The sequence below is a fragment of the Geotrypetes seraphini genome, chromosome 8, assembly GCF_902459505.1.
Source record: "Geotrypetes seraphini chromosome 8, aGeoSer1.1, whole genome shotgun sequence".
Taxonomy (NCBI): domain Eukaryota; kingdom Metazoa; phylum Chordata; class Amphibia; order Gymnophiona; family Dermophiidae; genus Geotrypetes; species Geotrypetes seraphini.
Window position 1 is genome coordinate 38,851,967 of NC_047091.1, and position 27,313 is coordinate 38,879,279.

A 27,313-nucleotide genomic window follows, 5' to 3' on the forward strand; every position below is an offset into this window, starting at 1 on the left:
CAATCGCTGCCTGGCTGGCCCGGAACGTCCTCTCCGAAATCAGAATTGACGTCGGGAAGAAGGTTTCTGGGCGCGATTAGCGTCAAGGAAGTAAGCAGAGGAGCAGCGGCGGTAGACCGGGGGAAGTTTAAATCTGGCCTGGAGGGAGGCTTTTTTGTTGTTGGTGCAGCAGGGAGGGACAGGAAGCGATTGCACTGTCCCGTTGTCCCCGCGCACAGCTTCAAGACGCTGTTCCTGAAAACGGGACATTTTGGCGTCCCGAAGCTGTGTGTGGGGACAACGGGACAGGGTATCTGAAAACGGGATGTATGGTCACCTTAAGTATTTTACCAACCAGGAGGCCGTGATGCAGAACTACACTGGAGTGGGGGCAGGTTCCTTGAAGAAACCCTACTTGGGTCACTGTGCAAGTTTCTCTTGGGTATGCTTGCTAGATTTTGTGGCAGTATGACATGCTTTACAAACTGAGCATGAATGTTTGAACTAGCAAGAGTCCTGAAATGGGTAAGCTGCACTGTCATACCTATAAAATTCATTTCTGTGCTCAAACTCTGACAATCTTGATGGGGGATGACCCTGCTGCATTTGGGCCCCAAAAAGATTAATTGCTTGTACTATCTCAGCTCCTGTCCTTTTGCTCCATCTCCCTTATCCACAGATCTATAATCATTCTTGCTCCAATACAAGTTTTTCTTATACAGTGTTCCCCCGGTCATTCAGGGTTCACGGTCCCAGTCATTCGTGGTATTCTACGACCGGGACTTCCTATGTTAAAGTCGAGCTTCACCAATCAGGAGCTGCGTGACAAAGCAGCTCCTGATTGGTGAAGCCTGACTTTAGTGCAGAAAGAAGCGGTCGGAGCATACCGTGAGTGATTTCCTTCACTCGCCGGTGCTTCAGCTGCTCTCTCCTGCCTCCCCAGATGAAAAACCGTATTCGTGATTTTTCAATATTCGCGAGGGTTCCTGGAATGGAACCCCCGTGAATATCGGGGGAGTACTGTACTCAATACCCCTCTGGAAGTTTGCATTATAGTTCATCCATTCACAGCTTCCATAACAATACTCCCTTTAAGGATTAGTTAGGTGCATGCACGTTTTTTTTCATGTGAGCAACAAGTTCTAAAAACCCAACAGTGTTCCAGATATACAAGTATTTTTGTGAGCGACCACATAAATTCTGTGAGCGACATGCCTAGAATGTATGAGTAATTGCTCACATGCTTAGCATAGAGAGAACATACTAGGGGATGCACTAAACTTACTGATCATCTAACGATTGTCGCTATAATACTGGTATGGAAGGAGATTTTTGTGCCAATGATGTAATTTACCCTCTCTAGTTAGAGGAGGGTTACTTCCCTAATGGGGTTCTGAGGCTTTTCTTCCTTTCAACGAAGTGATATAAATTGCTACATAGTTTTTCACTAGTAGTCTCACAGCTTTTTGTGTGGCATAGTGGTGTTCCCTAGGGGTCTGTGCTAGGACCACTGCTTTTTAACATATTTATCAATGATCTAGAGATGGGAATAACTAATGAGATAATTAAATTTGCTGATGACACAAAGTTGTTAAATCACAAAAGGATTGTGAAAAATTGCAAGAGGACCTTATGAGACTGGCCATCAAAATGGCAGATGATTTTTAATACGAGCAAGTGCAAGGTGATGCATGTGGGAAAGAGGAATACGAACTTTAGCTACGTGATGCTGGGTTCTGTGTTAGGAGTTACTGCCCAGAAAAAGGATCTAGGTGTTATTGTTGAGGGTATGTTGAAACCCTCAGCAAAATGTGTGGTGGCAGCTAAGAAAGCAAATAGAATGTTAGGAATTATCAAGAAAGGAATGAAAAACAAAGATGAAAATGTTATAATGCCCTTGTATCACTCTATGGTACAGCCACACCTCGAATACTGTGTGCAGTACTGGTTGCTATATCTCAAAAAAGATATAGTAGAATTAGAAAAGATACAGAGAAGGGCAACGAAAATGATAAAAGGGATGGGACAACTTCCCTATTAGGAAAGGTTAAAGCGGCTAGGGCTCTTTAGCTTGGAGAAGAGACGGCTAAGGAGTGATATGATAGAGGTCTATAAAATACTGAGTGGAGTGGAAAGGGTAGATGTGAAGTGCTTGTTTACTCTTTCCAAAAATACTAGGACTAGGAGACATGCAATGAAGCTACTAAGGGCTCCTTTTATCAAGCCGCACTAGAGGGGTTAACGCGTGTGACTTTTCATCATGCGCTAACCCCTGCGCTGGCCAAAAACTACTGCCTGCTCAAGAGGAGGTGGTAGTGGCTAGTGCATCCGGTAGTTTAGCGTGCGCTATTACGTGCGTTAAACCGCTAGTGCGGCTTGATAAAAGGAGCCCTAAGTAGTAGATGTAAAACAAACTGGAGAAAATACGAGAACGTGTAATTACACTCTGGAAATTGTTGCTGGAGAATGTGGTAAAATCAGTTAGCTTAGCAGCGTTTTAAAAAAGGTTTGGATAATTTCCTAAAAGAGAAGTCCACAGGCCACTATTGAGATAGCTTGGGGAAATCCACTGCTTATTCCTAGGATAATTATCATAAAATCTGTTTAACTACTTGGGATCTATCTAGGTCAGAGTCCTGCAAACTTTTTCGAGCTGGGGCACACTAAACCTAGTGTCCCCAGCTCGAGACATGCGGAAGTGCACTGGCGTCGGCGTGATGACATCATGCACATGCTTGATGTCAGTGCGCCGCTGTCAGTGCATGCACAAAGGCCCTTCAAACGGGCCTTGCGCTGAGAGAAAGACCTGCACTGAAGAGAAGAACTGGCAGAGAGAAGAGGTGCTGGCATTGGGAGATTGCTTACAGGACGTGCCTCTTTTCTCGAGAGGCACGTCCTGTAGACAGTCATCTGGCGCTGGCACCTTTCCTCTTCCCCAGTATACTACGGCACATCAGAAATCTCAGGAGGCACACAGGTGTGCCGAGGCACACAGTTTGCGATACACTGATCTAGGTACTTGGGACCTGGGTTGGCCATTATTGGAAACAGGATACTGGGCTTGATAGACTTCAGTCTGTCCCAGTGTAGCAATTCTTATATTCTTATGACACTGTTGAATATGAGGAAAGTGTTTTAGGTCACATTTTTTTTCAGAATTTGCTCAAGATGAGTTATATCATATACAGTACAATAAGTATTTTCCTGTCCTCATAGAGCTTAGAATCTGAGCATTGTGCTAGCTTACCCACCTTTAAGAACATAAAATCACCAAATTGCTCCAGTTGATATCAGTCATAGTGCATGATTTTTCTACTGCTGCAACAACTAGTCTAAATCAAATGTTGCAAGCACAGTAAGCTTTATGCATTGGGGTCTCAGAGGCTCGGGGTGGAGATTTAATGTTATTTAACTGGACAGAAGATGCTTCTACCCAGTTAAACAGAACTGAATTCCTCTCTGTAGACGTAATAAATGTTTTTACACAGTTTATACTACTGCCAATTTATTTGTGCCAGCAGTGAATATTATTTTTACTTTGGAACTAAAATCTTTATGAGTGGACCTTTATTGAGAGTCTCTGAGTGTGGTCCTATTGTCTACTCCTCCAGTATTTGAAGGTAGTCCATGCCTGTTTGGGAAATTACCCTGGAAAAAAGGAGGTGCAATTATTATTAACATAAAGGGGCATTTTTTGATAGTGCATCTAAGTCCAACTTTGGACATATCCCGCAAGACGTCCAAGTATCAGGACGGGAAAACATCCATTTTAGACATCCAATTTTTTTTTTTTAAATGATCTATTCGGACATCTTGGCTGTTAGGACATCTAACATTTTTAGCCATTTTTTAATACAAAAGCATCCATGTTCAAAACATCAAAATCAAGCCCATTTGGAAGTGGGAGGGGTTAGCATCTTAATGGACAGGCCACAAAGAAATCCCAACAGAGAAATGAGGCACCTTAGGAGGCACTGCTGTGAACTTTACATACAGTGCCAGGCAGGCAGGATTAACCAATAGGCTCATTAGGCACGTGCCTAGGGCCCAAAATGGTCAGGGGGGCCCGATAAAGGAGGGCATCAACATTGTTTTTTCCAAACGGCAATGGGCCCCTCCAGCATCGATCAGCAAAGTGGGCCCCCCCGATCGGCAACGTGGGCTCCCCCCCCCCCGATCGGCAACGTAGCCCCCCCCCAATCGACAGAAAGTAAAACAAGCAAGCAACGCGGGTAAGAAAGGCAACAGGAACTGTAATTTTGCAAGCGGTGCTGCTTGCCCAAAGCTTCCCTCTGACACAGCTTCTTGTTTCCGTCTGGGCGCATGGTGGGGTGGCGGGGGACAGGGGGCCCAGTGTACTTGTGTGCCTAGGGACCCTCGACGAATTAATCCTGTCCTGGTACCAGGTATATATTTCACCAGAACCCCTTTTAGTGTATAGTGAGCCCTCCAAAACTCCACTAAAACCTTCTATATCTATCTATTTACCACCTCAATAGCCCTTATAGCTACAGGTGTCATATATATGGCAGTACACTAGGTTTTGGTAGGCTCAAACTTTCTACCATAAATCTAATGGGTAGAGTGGCTTTTGGGCCTGATATTCCTCTCTATGGTTCACTAGCCCACCCACCAGGCTACTTAAGATAACCTGTGTGCTGCTCTACTAGGCTTTCCCAAACCAGGTGCTGTTCTGGAGAAAGGTATGTACTTTTGTAATTTGATCTTTGTGGGAGGTGAGGGGGGTCAGTGATCACTGGGGAAGTGTGTATGTGTCTTTGCTTTATCTCTGCAGTGGTTGTCTGGTCACTTTGAGTACCTTTTTACAGGGCAGGATTAATTTGTCGGGGCCCCTAGGCACACAAGTATACTGGGCCCCCTGCCCCACTTGCCTCACCCTGCCCCTGCCCCACCATGCCCCTCCCCCATTTATTTACCCATTTTCTTATTTACTTCTTTATTTCCACTTTATTTCTTTTATTTTAAAATTCAAAACAAAAAACAAAGATTACCATACCAGTGCCAGTGTACAGTTTTTCTTCTATGCAACCTCCAAACATCTCTGAACAAATCTCCCCTTCCTTCCTATAGGAAGAGATCGTCAGCTGGCTGGGCTTTGGGAAGTCCATCAATTTATATTTTGAATATGGGTAGGACCCCCTCTTCTACAAAGCCGTGCTAGTGGCTGCCGCACAGCAACAGCCCCGAAGCCCTTTAATGTTTATAGGCTTCGGGGCCATTACCGCACGGCTTCGTAGAAGAGGAGGTTAGTACCCGTCATTTTATTGGACTAATACATTTCTCACTTAGCTTCCAGAGGTTAAAACCTCTTTCTTCAGGTCAGTAAACTATACTGCTTTACAGTATCCCTGTCCTGAACTGAGGAAAGGAGTTATGATCTCTGAATTAGTAAAAAAATGTATTAAAATTAGTCCAATAAACAGGATCACCTTATTTCCATTTTCCATTAATAAATGATTATCAACACAGCTACAATAATGCTTTATTCTAAAGCAAAAAGAAATAAATAAAACAAATATAAATTTTTTCTACCTTTGTTGTCTGGTTTCTGCTTTCCTCATTTTCTCCTCATTCTCTTCCTTCCATCCACTGTCTGCCTTCTCTCTGCCTCTTCCATATGGCATCTACTCTCTTTCTAGACCTCTTCCAGAAATTGTCTGGCTCTCCCTTACATCTCTTCCTCCCCCCCATTGGTGTGGCATCCATCTTCTTCTTCTCTTCACTCCTCCAATGGTCTGGCATCACTGTCCTCTCCTTCCCTTTCCTACAGCCCCATAGTCTGGCATTTCACTCTCTCCTCTCCCTTCCCCCCACTTCCATCAGCATCTGCCCCCTTTCTTTCCCTCCAACCTAATTCCCTCCAGTATCCTTCCCTTATGTCTTTCTCACTTTTCCCTCCCTCCCACTTCCATTAGCATCTGCCTACTTTCCCTCCCTCCATCACCCTGTCCCACCACCCTTCTGTATCACCTTGGCCCTTTTCTCTCCCTCCACCACCCTTCTACGCTCTTCTCTCTCTCCCTCCAAACTAACCAATGCCATGAAGCAAGGTCCTGCAATGGCTTCAGCTGCTGGCTCTGCTCAGGAAGTGATGTCAGAGGGGGTGGACCGGCAGATGTGGGGAGTTGCTGCAAGGTCCTGTGATGACCTTGTAGGGATACCCATGTGGGATCCCTACAAGGGTCAAGATAAGGAAATTGGGTCATTAGGGCATAGACAGGGGGGTGGGTAAGCAGAGTGGGCAGACTTGATGGGCTGTAGTCCTTTTCTGCCGTCATCTTCTATGTTTCTATGTTTCTATGACTGCATCTGCCGGTCCACCCCCTCTGACATCACTTACTTCCAGTCATGTACCAAGGGGGGGCAGAGGGGCGGTCCGCCCCGGGTGCAACCTTAGGGGGGGTGCACAACCAGCCAGGTCTGGAAAATTCCTGGGCTGCAATGGCGACGGCACTCAGCGGCATCAGCGACGGCACTCAGCGGCATCGGCGCCCTCTCCCCGGCGACGGGCACTCAGCGGCATCAGCGCTACCCCATCCACCACAGGCCCATCTTTCTCCCTTCCTCACCTTTCCGATTTTGGCAACAAGATCGGCAAGGCCCCCCCCCCCTCCGTGACAGCACTCAGCAGCATCGGCACCCCCCCATGACAGCACTCGTGTTCAGCCTCCTTCTCCCAGCATCAACAGAACTTCAGATCAGCAACAGGTGCTCAGTCAAAAGCTTCCCCTGACTCAGGCTTCCTGTTTCTGCCCAGGCAGTTCAGTCAGAGGAAAGCTTTTGACTGAGCACCTGTTGCTGATCTGAAGTTCTGTTGATGCCAGGAGAAGGAGGCTGAACTTGAGTGCTGTCGCGGGGGGGGGGGGTGCACCGATGTTACTGAGTGCCGTCGCGGAGGGGGGGGCCTTGCCAATCTTGTTGCCAAAATCGGAAAGGTGAGGAAGGGAGAAAGATGGGCCTGTGGTGGATGGAGAGATTGAGAGAAGGGGACAGATGATGGAAGTGGGGAGAGAGAAGAGGGCAGATAATGGAAGTGGGGGAAAAGAGAGAGAAGGGGCTGATGATGGAAGTGGAGAGAAGGGGGAGAGAGAAGAGGGCAGATGATGGAAGTGGGGGGAAATAGAGAAAAGGGGCAGATGATGGAAGTGGGGAGAAGGGGCAGATGATGGAAGTAGGGAGAGAGAAGAGGGAAGATGATGGAAGTGGGGGTAAGAGAGAGAAGGGGCAGATGATGGAAGTGGGGATAGGGGGCAGATGATGGAAGTGGAAAATGCTGAATGGAAGTGGAAAAAGAGAACACATACTGGATGGAAGGAGGGATAAAGAAAAAGGACATATGCTGGATGGGGGAAGAAGATAGAGTTAGTGAGATAGTGGAAGGGTGAAGGAAAGGGGTGGCATGCTGTGGGTAGAAATAGTGAAAAGAGGGAATTTGAGGACTGCATAGTAAGAACGAATTTAATTTAGACGGACACAGAAAATAAAGAAGGAAGACCAGAGAAGGAAAGGGAAGAGAGGAGAGAGAGATGCCAGAGAATGGGGAAGGAGACAGAGATATCAGATCTGAGTGGAGGAAATGAGAAGAGAGAAATGCTAAAAACCACAGTGGGGAGGGAAAGAGAGATGAAAGGAGAAAGATGCCAGATCATGAGGGAACAGAGGGAAGATGATAGATGCCAGACCAAAGGGTGGCGGGGTCTATAGGAGAGATGGCAGGGGGAGACACACAGTTTCTGGAAGGGGCAGACAGTGGATGGAACAGACAGATGCTGGATTGAAGAGACAGGGCAGATGCTGGAAGGAAAAGAGTGAAAAGAAGATAAAAGCAGAAACCAGAGACAACAAAAGGTAGAAAAAATCATTTTATTTTTATTTTGTCATTAGAATATATCAGATTTGAAATATGTATCCTGCTAGAGACATAACTGGGGACTGCAAAGCCCAGGCAGTGCTTCTTTAGCTTCCAGCTGGCTTAGGGCTCTCTTGGACCAGGGGGCATTCGTTAGATAGATTGTGAGCCCGCCGGGACAGATAGGGAAAATGCTTGAGTACCTGATTGTAGAACCGCTTAGGTAACCTTGATAGGTGGTATATAAAAACCTAATAAACTTGAAACTTGAAACTAATACTATTCCTGTCATGTGTGACTGCAGTATTCTGTTAGTATGATATTTCTGTGTAGCATTCTATAATAATTTGGCTTGTTCAGTTTTCTTGATAGTAGAGGGAATATATGTGAAGGGGAGGGGAGACAGGAGTTTTGTTGGTCCTTGCTCTGTATATTTATATTTATAAAATGACAATTGTACAGAATATTGTTTCTTTTTATACTTTAATAAAATATGTTCAATATAAAATCATAACTGAGACTTATGCGGATGGGATCAGATAGTTTGCAGGGACTGAGCTTGCGGAGACGGGGCAGAAATGTGTTGTTTAAATTTCAGTCTTAGTAGTTTGCCGGTCCACATAATAATTCTTTTTATTTCTGCCGGTCCACGGGTATAAAAAGGTTGAAAAACACTGCTCTAGAGCAGAGTCGGCAGCTGCGCTGAGGTGCAGGAAGGTCCCCTGATGACTTGTCTGCTGGCTTTGCTCCGGAAGAAGTAAGTTATGTCGGAGGGGGTGGACCCGGCAGACACAGTCATTGCGGGTCCTTGCTGCAACTCCCTGCGTCTGCCGGGTCAACCCCCTCCGACGTAACTTACTTCTTCTGGAGCAAATCCTGGAGTCATCGCGGGACCTTCCAGCACGCGGCTGCCAACTCTGCTCCAGAGCTAGTACATCAGAGTGAGGTGGACCGGCAGCCAGCAGCTACAGTCATCGCAAGAAAGGAGCAGGACTGCTGGAATGAAAGAGTGGTGCAGGGAGAGAAAGGGGGCAGGGTTGAATGGAAGGGTGGTGCTGATGGAATTGATGTACAGGGAAAGGGGAGAGAGACATAAGGGGGAAGGATACTGGATGGAATTGGATTGGAGGGAAAGAAAGGGGGCAGATGCTGATTGAAGAGGGGTGGATGGAGAGAGAAAGGGCAGACATTGGATGGTAGTGTGGCGGTAGAGGGGGAGCCTATGCTGGATGGAAGTGCAGATGGGAGAGATAAGGGGGCAAATGCAGGAAGGAAATGGGAGGAGAGAAAGAGGGGAGCAGATGATGGAAGTGGACAGAGGGAGGAGAAGGTACTAGATGGAAGGGTTAGAGAAAGAGGTTACATGATGGAAGGAGGGGATAAATAAAAGGAGGGCACATGATGGGGGAAAAGGATTGAGTTAGGGAAATACTGGAGGGAGTGAGGGAAAGAAGTAGTGAGCTGTAGGTAGAAAAGTAAAAAAAGGAAATTGAGAGGGTAGTAAGAATGTAATCTAGATGGATGCAGAAAATAAATTGAATAGAAAAATGAGTGAAGAAAGGGATTGCAGAAGAGAGGTGTGGGAGAGGGAAGGAGAGGAGAGAGATGCCAGACCAATGGGGGTGAAAGAAGAGATGGAAGGGGAAGGCATACAGTTTCTGGAAGGGGCATAGAAGGAGAGAAGATGCCATATAGGGGCAGAGAGATGGCAAACAGTGGATGGAAGGAAGAGAGTAACAAGAAGATGAGGAAAGCAGAAACCAGAGAAGACAAAGGTAGAAAAAAAATGTTCTATTTATTTATTGCTTTAGGAGACATGTGTCACTGTTTCTGTGGTGTTGCAATTTATGCAGAGTCCAGCTTCTTGCTGGTTCAATTTAACCTTTGTCTATGTATTTCTATTTTATCCCCCCTTTTACAAAATTGTGGAGCGTTTTTTAGTGCCAGCCGTGGTGGTAGCAGCTCTGATGCTCAGAATTCTATGAGCGTCAGAGCTGTTACCACCTTGGCTAAAATCCACACTACAGTTTTGTAAAAGGGGGGGGGGGGGTTAGTTTGTGATGACGTATTCCATACTAGGCAAAGGTGTTTTCTGTGTTCTGTGTGTTCGAAAGACATGGTTTTCTGTTAGGATTGACGGTGTAGGATTGATCTGTACTAGTCTGGCTTGTTTAGTTTTACAATGGGTGTATTGATGTTCTGCTCACAGCATATGTAAGATGCTGCCTTTTCCTAGGTACTCATGTGTGACGTGTGTCTTGTTACTAAAAATCATGTTTTTCGTACAGATGGGGGGGATGCCAAAAAATGACGGGCCCCGGGTGTCACATATGCTAGGTATGCCACTGCTTACTTCTTCCCTGAGCAGAGCTGGCAGACACAGTTATCGCAGGACCTTTCAGCAACCCCCGCGTCTGCCGGTCCACCCCCCTCTCACGTCACTTATTCCGGACGCATTGCCATTGATGCTGGGGGGGGGGGTGTCGATCTCCTGGGGGGGAGGCCCAGGCCCAGCATTGCCGATCTTTCCTGGGGGGCCCACATTACTGAAGAAAAAGAACAAACAAACCTGAGTCGTTTCTTCAGCAGGCCCCCCTGAGAACTTCGGGCCCTAGGCACGTACCTACTGGGCCTACCTATTAATCCGGCCCTACCCTTTTAACACTTACACCCTTTTAAACAGGTCTAACTCAAAACCTATAAATTCCGTCCAGGATGTCTGTCAAAACATTTGATTATCCCTGTAGGACTTCTAAGTCTTAGGCTGGCCAGTCTGCCCAGATGCCAACCATAACTCTCCTCCCAACACGCCTCCTTGAGCTCTGGATGCACATCAAGAGAAATGTCTTGCTAAAGGTCCAGGAAAAGGGTTTTGATTATGGGCACTTAGACGCCCTGTCAATTAGGATGTCCAAGTGCAGTCTTAACTGGGTTTTTGGATATCTAGATGTTTTGATTATGAGCCCCTTAACCTTCACTGGGCTTCTAGCTCTTTGTACCATATCCCTGTCTGATTAATGGAAAGCTGTACATTTGTTTAAAATAATTTATTGTCTCTTTTTGCAGCTCTTTAATAATTTTCCCCATATCATGCAATATATACCTGGACCTCATTTGCGTGTCATCAAAAATATGAATCTTTTGAAAGAGTTTATCCAAGAGAGACTGAAAATGCATCAAGAGTCCCTGGATCCTAACTGTCCTCGGGATTTTATTGACTCTTTTCTGATCAAAATGGAAAAGGTAATGATCTCTATAGCAATATTCTTGACCAATATTCACTGATAAAATTAGCAGGTTTTTCCAGATTGTGTGAAAAATAGCCAAAGAGAAATTGAAAGCATGAAAAATATACAACTGGTTATCTGAATCTCAGCTCAAAGGAGGAATATCATATTTCTTCTGCCCATAAAGATAGAAGACCTCCAAACTGAGTTGAGATTCTAGGGTCTAGATTCAAATCTTATTGACAGAGGATAGGGCGGTGTGTCTTGTTAAAACTAGGAGGAAGGAGTCCAAAGGGAAACTCTACCAGAGGATTATTGCTGATTTAGGCAGTGGGGAGGGAATCTGGAGGTCTAGTATCTTTTTGGAAAGTATCCTTGTTAAACTGGAGATTTTAAGATCAGAATAGTAAGATGAAGAACCGCTGATCATCAGTTTAGAGATACAGGGGCAGCTAATGAGATTTAGGACAGATTTAGGACAGTATTTGAACGACTGAATCATATCTCCCCTGTCCCTCCTTTCCTCTAGGGTATACATATTCAGGGCTTCCAGTCTCTCCTCATAGGTCTTCTGGCACAAGCCTCCTATCATTTTCATCGCCTTCCTCTGGACCGCTTTAAGTCTTCTTGCTTCCTTCGTCAGATACGGTCTCCAAAACTGAACACAATACTCCAAGTTAACTTAGTTCCTCTGCATTTAGCCTAGTTTGCCATCCGTAGGCATCCCAGCTAGGACAGCGGCAGGCACAGCTGTCTAGTGCCAGTCCATACCCCTTTCCCTGCACCTCCATCTAGTCAACAAGAAGACACTTGACCATAGCTTGCCAAAATATAGTGCGATCCTCACCCCCTCCTGGGGGGGGGGGGGAATGGCTTACGGCTTAGATATCTGCCACAGACTAGAGGAATTGACTCCCCCACTACTTCTAGGCTCCCTGGAATGATGTTGCAACTTTGCTCATGGTATCACCCCTTTTCTCTGAATTGCATCCTGTGATGTCATATTGAATATAGCAGCTTTTATGGCTGACCAGTGTCCACCATCTTCATGAGGTACCCTTTAATTTCCATAGTTATCAGCTACTAATTAGTAACATCAAAAGCCCCTAGGGTATGCCAGTCTTTGCCTTGCTTGTTGACCTTCAACTAAGTTTACTCTGGCTACTTCACCTGTCTGTCAGATATGTAAGTAGCACCTTGGACTTTCTGGTTTCTCATATGTCCCTTATCAGTGCCCAATGAAATGATTACCTTCTCAGTGGACAATGCCAATTTTTGACCATGACCAGTTTTTCTTTAATCTTGGCCTTGTGGCCACCAGCTAGTTCCTTTGAGTGGCAGTCTTGAACTTACCCCAGTGAACCTCCTCTGCTACTGTGTCTATCTGTCACAAGTGCATTTCAGTATCCCCAGGATTTGTCCCAAAGATCCTGAAATTTCTGTAGGCTGACACTTAGAGGGAGATGATGCACTGTTCTTGAGAACTGATGTGCAATTCCTCCTCAAGCTTTCTTGCCAAGCTGGCCTAGGTGTTACCCTACTGGCAAGTTACTGGTAGGCCAGTTTCTGATCTAAGAAGACTCTTATTTGTGATCCTCTTGGGACCAATGCACCCACCCAGTACTGCATTCTTCACTTACAAACTCTTGATTCCTGGTTGATTTTTTGATGCTAGTCCCCAACTCATTGATCTGTGTAGCTCCACTATGCTAGTGAAAGCCTGCCTGGTCATCTTCCCAGTGCAGAACTTGTACAATGGTCTGGCATGTCATCTGCCAATTGGTATGTCCCATGTCACTGCATCCTGATCCTTTTAGGGCTCTTCTCCTGTTTACTAATATGGAGTACTGCATAGGAATGAGGATTGTGGGATATCTACATCCAGTTATGGAAGAAATTGTCATGGGATTCTTGTGGGGACAGAAGAAGTTGCTGTGGGATTCTCATATGAGTGTAGTCAAAATCTCTGCTGACTCCAGAATGAGTCTGAGAGATTGAAATGCACTGACAAAGCCAGTTGAAGCACCAGAATTAAATTTGGAATGTCCAGAGAAGCAGCTGGAACACCAGACTGAAGCTTGGAACACTACTTAGTTCAGTGTCTCGCAAACTTTGCGAAGCTGCGGCACACTAAATGTGGTGGCCATGGCTCGAGGGCATCCTGAAGGGTGTGGACATCGCCATGATGATGTCATGTGCATGTGGGATATTCATCACTTCGATATCTGCACATATGTGAAGGCCCTCCAGATGGGGCCCTGAGCTGGAAGGGAAGAGGTGCAGAGAGGAAAGGTCCTGGCAAAGGCTGACTGCCTACAGGATGTGCCTCTTGCCATGAGAAGCACATTCTTTAGGCAGTCAGCCGGCGCCTCTCTTGTTCCCCGGTGTCTCACGACGCCTGGAATCTTGGGCGGCACACTAGTGTGCCACAGCACACAGCTTGTGATATACTGATTTAATTGAATAGTAAATGCCATCTAAAAAATCATGGAAGACTGTTGGGGTTGGAAGGAAATAGAGGGCTGCCAGCAAGTAAATAATAGCGTTGACTTCTGCAGGTATGAAGGGTCTCCCGTACGAGGAAAGACTGAGCAAGTTACAGCTCTACTCTCTCGAGGAGCATAGGGAGAGGGGAGACATGATTGAGACATTTAAGTACATCACGGGACGGGTTGAGGTGGAAGATGATATCTTTCTCCTGAAGGGACCCTCGACCACAAGAGGTCATCCGCTCAAACTCAGGGGAGGGAAGTTTCGTGGAGATGCCAGGAAGTACTTCTTCACGGAGAGAGTGATTGAGCATTGGAACAAGCTTCCAATGCAGGTGATAGAGGCACACAGCGTCCCAGACTTCAAGAATAAATGGGATACCTATGTAGGATCCCTACGAGGGTCAGCCAAAGGATAGGATCACTAGGGTATAGACTTGAAAGAGCGGGTCAGTAGAATGGCATTATTAAGAGACCCAGTGTTGTAATATTACAACATCACATTTAAGGCTACAAAATAAACCCTCCCCCATTTTTTTTCTTTTTAAAACTTCATGTACATTACTAATAGAACCTATTGTTCAGTTCTGCAACACCATTGGATGGTTGAATGTGTAAATAGGTCTGTTTATCTGGCCATGAAGTCATACAACCCTGTTGCCTGCTTTGGAGTATATCATCTTGTTGTTTTGGACGGGATACATCAGGACTAAAGTAAGTAAAAAGCTTGAAATATTTTTTTATGTGATCATTAATATGTGTAGATCATGCAGATTTTATGACATCATTGAATATACTGATTTTAAGAGATTTAGAGCTGGTTATTTCTATGTTGTAATTTTACAACAGTGGGTCAAAGTGATAGCAAGGTTTTGTCTGCACTCCCCTGAGACCCAGTGTTGTAATATTACAACATCACATTTAAGGCTACAAAATAAACCCTCCCCCATTTTTTTTCTTTTTAAAACTTCATGTACATTACTAATAGAACCTATTGTTCAGTTCTGCAACACCATTGGATGGTTGAATGTGTAAATAGGTCTGTTTATCTGGCCATGAAGTCATACAACCCTGTTGCCTGCTTTGGAGTAATGATGTCCATTCCCTCTGCACACCACTGGAGTACTTTCAGAAGTTTGTGACAGAAGATATGATCAATGCTCTGGCAGATAACACAAATCAGTACAGTTTTCAGAAGAAAGGATCATCTATAAACACAAACACAAAGGAAATAGAGCAGATGATTGGCATGTATCTGAAGATGGGTCTTGTCCAAATGCCTGGAGTCCGTATGTACTGGGAAGCAGACACAAGATACAGTCCTGTCGCTGATGTAATGTCACGAAACAGATTCCAGTCTCTGTTGACATCATTACATTTTGTGAACAATCTAACCGTGTCTGAGATGGAACAAAAAAGTGACAAACTCTGGAAACTCAGACCATGGCTTGATGCTTTCAGAGAAAAATGCCTAAAAGTGGTCCCTGAAGAACATAACTCTGTTGATGAAATGATGATCCCTTTCAGGGGGAAATTCAGCAGCATCAAACAGTACATGCGTGGCAAGCCAAACCCATGGGGGTTCAAGCTGTGGGCAAGGACTGGAATCTCTGGTATACTTTGTGATTTTGATGTGTACCAAGGCAGTGTGAATGGAATAAGGGCAAGATCTGAACTTGGACTATCAGGGGATGTTGTGATGAAACTTGCTTCCACACTTCCACATAGTCACAACTACAAGATCTATGCAGACAACTTTTTCACCAGCATCCCATTGATAGTTAGGCTGCTGGATTGTGGAATTCATTACACAGGAACAGCCAGACAAGTGCGCCTTCCAAACTGTAATCTTGAGGATGAGAAAAGCTTGAAGAAAAAGGGAAGAGGAAGCTTTGATGTCAGAGTGGAGTCAAATCACAACATTTGTGCTGTGAAATGGTTTGACAACAGACAGGTTACACTTGTGTCTTCCTTTGCTGGCCCACAACCAGTGGAGAAGATTCAACGCTGGGACAAAACTGCCAAAAGATTTGTTGAAGTTGAGAGGCCTTATATCGTGGCTGCCTATAACAAATTCATGGGCGGAGTGGATTTGTTAGACTCATTTGCAGCAAAATACAAGTTTCCACTGAAGTCCTACCGCTGGTACCTTTACATCTTCTGGCACACCATTAACCTAGCTGTGATCAATGCTTGGCTCCTGTACAAAAGGGACTGCAAAGCTTTGGATATCCCAAAGAAACAGATGCTAAACAGGAGAATGTTTCAGGCCCAGTTGGCATCTTCTCTTATCCTGATCGGAACGGCTGGGTCAGTGTCAAAGCGAGGGCGACCATCTGCAAGCCCAGTTTCATCAAGAGGGGGCACCTTGACTTCCCAAAAGAGGCAGTTTACAGATGATGGAGGTTCTTCAGCTGCCATGACAGCCAAAAAGTCAAATGCACACCCTCCAAAGGAAGTTTGCAAGGACATGATTGGACATTTTCCCATCAAAGCCGATAGAGGACGGTGCCGACACTGTGCAAAAGGCTATACCAACACACTTTGCAGGAAGTGCAATGTTCGCCTGTGCTTTTCAGAGCAAAATAACTGTTTTTGGAACTACCATAACTGAATAAATGAACAAATAAAACATGCACATATAGGGCTCGATTCACAAAACCGTGCTATGAAGATAGCACAAGTGCTATTTCATAGCGTGGCCGTTTTTACCCGTATTTGCGCTAACATGAAATTTTTTGTGCAAAAACACGAAATTTCTTGATTACCGCTGATAGAAGTCAATGGGCGCTTCACAGGGAAAAATTTGCGTTTTTATATGATACTCATTTTTTGTATTAAATTGATAATAAAAATTACTTTTTTCTTTATTATACTATTGTTGTTGTGTATATACATAAACTTAGGTGGGTCTTTATAAGCTGTAAAGTACAAATAAACTTTTAATTATTCCTTACATGTGTTCAGAGAGAGAGTGACACTATTGAAATTCTGCTACCTTACAGGCCCAGCGTTGCAATTTTACAACATCCTCCCCAAAAGTTACTAAAATGTCAAAATTAAAAAAAAAAACACTGATTTAGGGATCACAAGCCTCCTATAACAACATGTGAACGTTCGAAAACATTTTTTTACGTTTTTTTCTATATTTGGGTCTCTGGGGGTTAAAGGGGACATTAGACTTAAAAGGGAGGGTCGATGGTGTGGGCAGACTTGATGGGCTGTAGCCCTTATCTGCCGTCATCTTTCTATGTTTCTATGTATGGATGGGAAGGAGGAGATTCATTGTGGGGATAGAATGGATCTTAGCAGGGATGGATTAGATTCTATTGGGAATGGGTAAAATTTATGTCCCACTGCAACTCTGTAGTCTAACACTACATAATACTTTATGATGTGGCTTCTGCCTGCAGTCCCTTCCCTTAAATCCACCAGAAAAGAAGTTAGCAGTCCCTTTTATTGTACCAGTCCTTGCCTGATGGAAACTTGCTATGCTGTGCATTTCAGCACTGGTGAATGTTTACATCCCTTCTTCCTACACATGTAAGTTCTTCATATTTCCTGGGACACTGACTGACTGTGAAAATCCTATTCTGCATTGCTCTAGGTTGCCAGGTCCTCTGATACAGGCAGCCCTTTGTCCTCTGCTTGTAGGGAGAGCTTTCTGAAAACGACAACTTGATACAAGGAAGTGAGTCAGTGAGCCCTTGCTTTTCACCAAACACATGTTGTCTACATTGACCTGGCACACTTCAAGCAATGCTGTTTCTAAATCACCTTTCCTGCCAAGCTATAATACTGGTGCTCCTTCTTTCTCTGCCTAAGAAGTGAATTTCTTGCAAAAGACCACTTGAAGAATGGGGTCAGTGATAACATTACATCTTCTCAACACGTGACGTACCCCCAGCTGTCATATTTAGCATTAGACCATAAGAACATAAGAATTGCCATACTGGGACAGACCGAACGTCAATCAAGGCCAGTATCCTATTTCCAACAGTGGCCAACCCAGGTCCCAAGTACCTAGCTAGATCCCAAGTAGTAAAACAGATTTTATGTTGCTTATCCTAGGAATAAGTAGTGGATTTCCCCAAACCATCTCAATAATGTTCTATGTATTTCTCTTTTAGCACATTATTAAAGCCTTTTTTAAACCCCACCAAGCTAACTGATTTCACCACATTCTCTTGAGTCTACTTGCTACTACCTAGCCACCATTGTAGTGTCATCAGAACACTGCTTTCTTGGCTCTTCTTGACCTCAGATATAAGAACATAAGAATTGCCGCTGCTGGGTCAGACCAGTGGTCCATCGTGCCCATCAGTCCGTTCACGAAGCGGCCCCCAGGTCAAAGACCAGTGCTCTAAATGAGTCCAGCCTCACCTGCATACGTTCCAGTTTAGCAGGAATAATCCAACTTTGTCTTGAATCTCTGGAGGGTGTTCTCCCCTATAACAGACTCCGGAAGAGCGTTCCGGTTTTCTACCACTGTCTGGGTGAAGAAGAACTTCCTTATATTTGTATGTAATCTATTCCCTTTCAACTTTAGAGAGTGCCCTCTCGTTCTCCTTACCTTGGAGAGGGTGAACAATCTGTCTTTATCTATTGTCTATTCCCTTCATTATCTTGAATGTTTCGATCATGTCCCCTCTTAGTCTCCTCTTTCCAAGGGAGAAGAGGCCCAGTTTCTCTAATCTCTCACTGTATGGCAACTCCTCCAGCCCCTTAACCATTTTAGTCATTCTTCTCTGGACCCTTTCGAGTAGTACCATGTCCTTCTTCATGTACAGCGACCAGTGCTGGACGCAGTATTCCAAGTGAGGGTGTACCTGCCGGTTATCATGCCGGTACAGCGACATGATAACCTTCTCCGATCTGTACGTGATCCCCTTCTTAATCATTCCCAGCATTCTGTTCACCCTTTTCGCCACCGCAGCACATTGTGCTGATGGCTTCATTGACTTATCTACTAGTACTCCCAAGTCTCTTTCCTGGGGGGGGGGGGGGAGGTGTCTCTCCAAGTACTGCACCGGACATCCTGTATTCGTGTATAAGATTTTTGTTACCAACATGCATCACCATGTTAAACCTCATTTGCCATGTCGCAGCCCATTTCTCGAACGTGTTTATGTCACATTGCAGGTCTTTGCAATCCTCCTGTGTCTTCACTACTCTGAATAACTTCGTATCGTCTGCAAATTTAATCACCTCACTCGTCATACCAATTTCCAGGCCGTTTATAAATATGTTGAAGAGCACGGGTCCAAGCACCAAACCCTATGGCACTCCACTCGTGACGCTTTTCCAGTCCAAGTATTGTCCATTTACCCTCACTCTCTGTTTCATATGCTCCAGCCAGTTTTTAATCCATGTGAGTATTTCACCCTCAATTCCATGGCTTGCAATTTTTCAAAGTAGTCATTCATCGCCTTCTGAAATCCAGATATACAATGTCGACCGGGTCACCCTTGCCTATCTGCCTGTTTACTCTCTCGAAGAAGTGCAGCAATTTCGTTAAGCAAGATCTTTCTTTGCTGAAGCCATGCTGGATGGTCCTCATCAGATCGTGTCCGTCAAGGTGATCAATGATGCAGTCCTTTATCAGCACCTCTACCATCTTTCCTGGTACCAAGATCAGACTCACCAGTCTGTAGTTTCCCGGATCTCCCCTCGAACCTTTCTTGAAGATCGGTGTAACATTTGCCACTTTTCAGTCTTCCGGAATCCTTCCCGATTTGATCAATAGATTGGCTATTAGTTGAAGCAGTTCAGCTATAGCCCCTTTCAGTTCCTTGATTACCCTCGGATGGATGCCATCCGGTCCCGGGGATTTATCGTTTTTAAGCCTATCAATCTGCCTGCATACTTCTTCTAGACTGTCAACCCTGTCAGTTTCCCGTCTTCATTTCCTGCGTATAGCCTGTTCGCTTCCGGTATGTTTTGTATGTCCTCTTCGGTAAATACAGACACAAAAAATGTGTTCAGTTTGTCGGCGATGGCTCTGTCCTCCTCTAGCACTCCCTTTATTCCATGGTCATCCAACCACCGCTTCCTTCGTGGGTCATTTCCCCTTAATATATCAAAAGAATGGCTTGAAGTTTTTTGCCTCCTTGGCTCTTTTTTCCTTGTAGTCTCTTTTGGCCCCTCTTACCACCTTATGGCACCTGCTTTGATGTTGTTTGTGCTTTTTCCAGTTTTCGTCCGTTATTGACCTTTTCCATTCCTTAAATGAAGTCTTCTTGTCTCTGATCGCTTCCTTCACCGCTACAGTGAGCCACTCCGGTTCCTTGTTCATTTTTCTCTTGGATCACTTTTTGATACATGGTATATATAGATTTTGCGCCTCGGTGGAGGGGCTGGGGAAATCACCACCACCCTTCTCAAAGGGACAACTCCAGCTTATCTTCACCTTGCTGGGCACTCCAGCCCAGGAGCTCCTTCTAATCTGAGTAGAAGCAGCTCCCATCCAGGCAACTCTTGCTCACTGGGTCCAGCTCGGATTTTCAGTGGCACTTATCCAGATAGCTCAGCTAAAAATTTATGCAGATTGCCGCAGCACTATGTGATTAGTGCTAGAGTGGTCTAGGGGCAGAGCCGGGAGTTATCTGGGCATCACCGATATTCAGTGGTGCTATCTGGATAGCCACTCAGTTAACTTAGAACAGAAAAATAACAGTGCATTGGCACAGCATGAGTCAGTTAAGGTCATCACCTAGTTAATTTCTCAAAGCAGTGATGATGAATTGTGACTACTACTATTGCTACTTATCATTTCTATATCACTACTATGAAGCGCTATACACAAAACATTTAAGAGACAGTCTGTGCTTACAATCTGTTTAATGCAAACAGGACAAATAAAGGTTTAGGGAGTTATTCATTGTGGGCAAGATTAAAATCAAAATGGGTACTAGCAACTCTTTGATGCTTATCTTTTAACCAACTAGTACAAAATTGTCTCTTGTCCCATCCCATAACAAATTTAGAAGAACAAGGAAACCAAATTACGAAATGTAGCCTGTCCCCAGATTTCTACTTTGCTGTAAATATTTGAGGAATTCAACTTTAAATTTTGGCTAGTGGAGAACCACTGAATTTTTAATATAAGATTATTCTTATCTGGAAATATCTGCTTTCTCCCACCTTTTCCACAGGAAAAGCAGAACAATACCTCAATATTCAATGATGATAATCTAGTGATGAGCACCTTAAACCTGTTCTTCGCCGGGACAGAGACTACCAGCACCACTCTGAGATATGGTTTCCTGATCCTCATGAAGTACCCAGAAATTGCAGGTGAAAGCCTAAAGATCGGTAGCATAGAATGTTGCTACTGTGTGGGTTTCTGCCAGGTACTCAGGGCCGGATTAACGAATAGGCCCAGTAGGCACGTGCCTAGGGCCCGAAATGGTCAGGGGGGCCCACGATTAAGGAGGGTATTTTTTTTTCAAACGACTATGGGCCCCCCCCAGCATCGATTGGCAATGCGGACCCCCCCTCCCCCATCGGCAGAAAGTAGGATAAGCAAGGTACACGGGTAAGAAAGGCAACAGCAACTGTAATTTTCCAAGTGGTGCTGCTTGCCCAAAGCTTCCCTCTGACGCAGATTCCTGTTTCTGCCGGGGCATGTCAGAGGGAAGCTTTGGGCAAGCAGCACCGCTTGGAAAACTACAGTTGCTGTTGCCTTTCATACATGCGTTCCTTGCTCATCTTACTTTCTGTCGATGAGGGGGGCCAGCGTTGCCGATCAGGGGGGCCGAGTTACCAATCAATGCTAGGAGGGGCGTTGCCATTTAAAAAAAAAAAAAATCAGAGTGAAAGGTGAGTGATGAGATGGGCCTAGGGTGGAGGAAGAAAGAGAAGGGGGCAGAGCAGGGCAGATGATAGATGTGGGGAGAAGGGAGACAGAAGGGAGCAGGGCAGGGCAGATGATGGGAGAACTTGTGCCCAGCCCTCACCTCCTCACCGCTGCTGCTGCTGCTTTCCCACATGTTGGATGAGGGGAAGAAGATAGTGAGACAGAAGGAAGACCACAGAAGAAAAGGAAAGGAAAGGGAAGTGAGAGGAGGGAGATGCCAAATAGCGGGGAAGGAGCCAAAGATATCAGATCTGTGGAGGAAATGAGAACAGAGAGATGCTAAAAACCATAGGGGGTAGAGAAGGGGAAAGATGCCAGACCATAAGGGGAACAGAGGGAAGATGATGGATGCCAGACTAAGGGGGGGAGGGGGGCAGGAGGAGAGAGACAGACATTTTCTGGAAGGGGCAGAGTATGGATGGAAGGAAGAGAATGACAAGAAGATGAGGAAAGCAGAAATCACATGACAAAGGTAGAAAAAAATTCTATTTTTTTGCTTTAGGATAAAGTAGTATTGTAGCTGTGTTGATAAATGTTTAATAATAAAAATAGTGATCCTTTTATTGGACTAATTTTTATACATGTTTGATTAACTCTCAGAGGCCAAATTCTTCCTCAGGTCAAGACAGGATACTGTAACAGCAGTATACTTTACTGACCTAAGGAAAGAGGTTTTGACCTCTGAAAGCTAATTAAAAAATGTATTAGTCCAATAAAATGATATTATCTTATTTTCCATTTTTTGTTTTATTTTTATTTGTTAATTTGTAAAGTGATTTGTTATTTCTCTTTTACATCTGCTATCTTTATATTTAGTTCAGTATTGGGGGATATGCACCACTGTTTCTTCACCCCCTAAACTGTACCGTTCCTTTGGTTTGTAGTACAAGCCAGCATGCTGAATGCTCTGCACTGCTCTGATGGTCATAGAATTCTTGTGATTGTTAGAACAGCGCAGAACATTCAGCCCACCAACCAGTGATAAAAACCTCCTCTGTGCTTTTGTAAAAAAAAAAAAAAAAAAAGGGGGGGTTAGTTTGTGTTTACTTATTCCATACTGGGTGAGGATGGTTCTGTGTCCTATGTGTATGAAAGACATGGTTTTCTGATAGCGTTGACCAGCCTTGTTTAGCGAAATACAACAGGCATGGTTCCTGGGAGCACCTTGAAAAATAAAAACCTGATTTGAATCTCCTTGTCTGCCGTTCTTCTTTTGTTCCACATTGGATTCTTTGGTGGACAACTTGTCTTGTTGTTTTGTTATAAATTGACATACCAGAGGAGTTACAGATTTGGTTGTTTATACATATGGGTTAAAGTTGGATGACATATTTTGAGGCAGTTGAGAGGAGTTGCAAACTTTGTTATTAATGGAGACTTATGTTTTGGATAGTATTACTGCTGTACAATGCATTTGAACACTTTTATATACATTAGGAAAGGGTTCTGAGTTAAAGTCCTGGGCAAGTAGGTGGGAAGGAAGGGGGGATTTGTTTAGAGATGTTTGGGGCTTGCATAGAACTAAAACTGTACACTGGCACTGGTATGGTAATCTTTGTTGCTTGTTTTGAATTTTATAATAAAAGAAAAAAAGAAATACAAGTGGAAATAAAAAAGTAACTAAGAAAACAGGTAAATAAATGGGGTGGGGCAGGGGGGCGGGGTGGGACATTGGTGGGGCACGGCTAGGTGGCCCAGTATACTTATGTGCCTAGGGGCCCTCGAAGAATTAATCCTGCCCTGCAGGTACTTGTGACCTGGATTGGCCACTGTTGATAACAATACCTGGCAGAAACCCATCAGCATTTAAAGTAGTAGACCATTTGCCGCTGACCACCATGAGCTGAATCTAACTTGGATATTCAATGCTGCGACCATGTCTGAGCACCAGTATTGAATATCTGGGTTATCTACCAACCAGACAACATTCACTGCTGGCACCCACATAGTATGCAAAGATGGAACTGCCTGTACTGTCCTATCTGTCTACTTAGTTATGTGGGCACCAGCACTGAATATGGCACATAACTATTGACTTGCCTCTGATTCACCCATGCACTGCCCTGGCATTAACTGTATAGCACACAAAGAAAATATGCACAAGCCTACAGAACAGGGACCAGAAATTCTTTATTTGGCCAAGACCCGATGCTGTCAATGTTTAGGCACACAGCCTGCATCAGGGGTCTACAATAACATACATAAGAAAATTGTTTAATTCAAAAATTCATAAAATCAATTAAAGTTTAACATCAAACATTTAGGATGATATATACAATTAATATAAGTCACATTAATAGGCAGATTGATAGGCTTAAGAGCAATAAATCCCCAGGACCGGATGGCATCCATCCGAGGGTCATCAAGGAACTGAAAGGGACCATAGCTGAACTGTTTCAACTAATAGCCAATCTGTCGATCAAATCGGGAAAGATTCCGGAAGACTGGAAGGTGGCGAATGTTACGCCAATCTTCAAGAAAGGTTCGAGGGGAGATCTGGGAAATTACAGACCGGTGAGTCTGACCTCGGTACTGGAAAGACGGTAGAATTGATAATAAAGGACCACATCATTGATCACCTTGATGGACACGGGCTAATGAGGACCAGTCAGCACAGTTTTAGCAAAAGGCAGATCATGTTTGACGAACTTGCTGCACTTGTTTGAGGGAGTAAACAGACAGATAGACAAGGGCGACCCCGTCGACATTGTATATCTGGATTTTCAGAAGGTGTTTGACAAGGTGCCGCATGAATGACTACTTCAGAAAATTGTGAGCCATGGAATCGAGGGTGAAATACTCACGTTGATTAAAAACTGGCTGGATCATAGGAAACAGAGAGTGGGGGTAAATGGACAATACTCGGACTGGAAGAGCATCACCAGTGGGGTGCCGCAGGGCTCAGTGCTTGGACCAGTGCTCTTCAACATCTTTTTTTTTTTTTTCTTGTAAATCTTTATTGACATTTCAAACTTTATAATGTATACAATTAAAGAATCATAAAAAACTGTATGAAAATACATTGTTATCATCACATTATTACATTGAACAATTTTTTTTAACCCCTTCTTATCTTAATTATAAACAATAATATTATATATTATACTATCAACATAATAAAAATTAATTTTACTCTTCCAAATAAATATTCCATCCCCTACCCTCCCACCCTCCCTGGATGTGTAAAGGAATCTAACAAGGAAAATAAAATCATAATTATAACGTAATAAAATTAGTCAGTGGACCCCATACCTCATTAAAGGACTTGCTCGTACCTAAATGTTCTGCCATTATCTTTTCATATTTATATGTTGTACATACAGTTGCCCAACAAAAATTGAAATTAATCCTATCATGATTTTTCCAATTGCATGTAATCATTTGAACCCCTATTCCTGTCAAAAATCATTAAAAGGCGACTTTTATTTTTATCTAAAGTGGGTTTAACATGGAGAATCGTTCCACATATTATCGTCTCATATGTCAAGGGGAAAGATGCTTCAAGAATAAGATTAATTTGTCCACAAATTGACTTCCAAAAACTAAGTATCAATGGACAAAAATATATCAGATGATCCAAAGTCCCTATATCAATATGACAATGCCAACATCTATTAGATTTAGAATTATCTATTCTATTTAACTGAACTGGGGTCCAGAAAATCCTATGTAATAAAAATAACCATGTATGTCTCATAGATACTGACATTGTACATTTCAACCTCCAAGTCCAAATTTGTGACCACTGAGACACAGAAATATACTGTTTTATCTCAAAACTCCAAATGTCTCTAATACTATTACCGTATTTGCCGGCGTATAAGACAACTTTTCAGTACCTTAAAATCCTCCCCAAAGTCGGGGGTCATCTTATACGCCGGGTACAGTTTACATGCCCTTACTTGCGGGGCTGGATGTACTCAGTCGCGCGGCTCTTCTTCTCCCTACCTTCTCTGCTTGCAGCACAGAGCCGAACGGAAGTCTTCCCGACGTCAGCGCTGACGTCGGAGGGGAGGGAGGGCTTAAACAAAGCTTAAACAAAGCCCTCCCTCCCTCCGACGTCAGCGCTGACGTCGGGAAGACTTCCGTTCGGCTCTGTGCTGCAGGCATGGCAGGTAAAGAGAAGGAGAGTAGCCTCGCGGTTCGAGTGGCTACCAAGAGAGAGGGGCGGCCGCCCCGCCCCGGTTGCAGCACAGCCGGCCAGGTTCCCTTACTTTTGTGGCACTTCCCCGACCGACCGATAACAGCCCGGGTCCGACAATCCTCCCTGCCCTGTAGCCGCGAATCTAAATACCTTCTTACAGCAGCTGTAAGAAGGTAATTTAGATTCGCGGTTAAGGGCATGGAGGTTTGTCGGACCGGGGCTGTTGTCGGTCGGTCGGGGAAGTGCCACAAAAGTAAGGGAACCTGGCCGGCTGTGCTGCACCCGGGGCGGTAGAGAAGGTGTGCGGAAGAAGGGGTCGTCTTATACGGCGAGTATAAATTTTTCCATTCAGGGAACCCACTCTGAATAGCCTGCTTCAACTGCAACCATCTATATTGTTGAGACTTTGAAATGCCAAATGAATGCTGCAGTTGTGAAAACTCAAGCAGTTTACCATTGGATATAACGTCATCTAATGTCCTAATATTTGCCTGCATTCAATTCTTCCAAGCAATCCCAGCACCGCCTATTTGAATCTTGGAGTTTAACCATAAGGACTGTAAAGTAGAATTCATTATTGGAACCTCTGTTAATTTATCAATAAATTTAATTGTTTTCCACGTATCCAATAATGTTGTTTTTAGCATATCTAGGTAATCTGATACTTAGTACATGAGATAGTTACATAGGGGACATAATTTTCCATTCAAGATATAACCAATCTGGTTGATGTTCCATAAGCTCAGGGAGGATCCAATACATACCTTGACGCATTATATAGGCTTGATGATACCTATAAAAATTTGGAAAATTTACCCCACCCTCCATAATTGTTTTTTGTAACGATACTAAAGCAATTCTTATTTTTTTCCTAAGCCAAACAAATTTTGACAGTATACTATTTAATTTTTTGTAAAAGGACCCTTGAAAATAAACTGGCAACATACCCATTAGGTAACAAACCACAGGCAAAATCATCATCTTTACTGTTTGAATTCTCCCCCAACAAGACAAATGTAAAGGATTCCATTGGTCACACAATTCCGTAACCTTCAACAATAAGGATTTTTCATTTACCTTCATTGTTTCTTCCAATGTACTTTTTATCCAAATACCGAAATATTTTATTCCATCTTCCTTCCAACTAAATTGAAACGAATCAAATAATCCTTTTACACATTTAGTGGAAGAACTTCTGATTTATTCCAATTTATTTTATAACCAGAGAATTTTCCAAATCTGTCTATCAAATCCAATAAATGTGGAATGGTTGATTCAGGATTTCTCAAATGAATCAAAATATCATCTGCATATGCAGATATTTTATATTCCCGACCTGCATCTCCTCTGCTTGTTGAATAGCTAAAAGTAAAGGTTCCAGAACAATATCAAATAACAAAGGAGACAACGGACAACCTTGTCTAACTCCCCTTTATAAACTTTCTGAAAAAGTATTATTTATATATAATCTAGCAGAAGGGGAACTATACAAGGATTGAATCATTTGTATAAATCCGGAACCAATACCAAAACAATCCATTGCCTGATACATGAAGGTCCAGTCTACTCGATCAAATGCCTTCTCTGCATCCAAGGATACAGAGAAGGCTGGCTCCTTCATTTCTTTTGTTAAGTTTAACATATGAAAAGCTAATCTGGTATTATTTGAAGAATGTCTTTGAGCAACAAATCCTGTTTGGTGCATACCAATAATATAAGGGAGAGCCTTGTTCAAACGCAAAGCCA

The 27,313-nt window shown here is 43.9% G+C and overlaps 1 protein-coding gene across 1 annotated transcript in view; it reads left to right on the top strand.

The window, feature by feature from the left end:
- The window catches only part of LOC117364898 (cytochrome P450 2F2-like), a 180,354-nt gene that overhangs the window by 105,756 nt on the left and 47,285 nt on the right, over window positions 1–27,313 (top strand). The window contains exon 7 of the mRNA XM_033954631.1: window positions 20,720–20,861. Coding sequence (XP_033810522.1) covers window positions 20,720–20,861 — 142 coding nt within the window. The remainder of the gene's footprint in view (window positions 1–20,719; window positions 20,862–27,313) is intronic.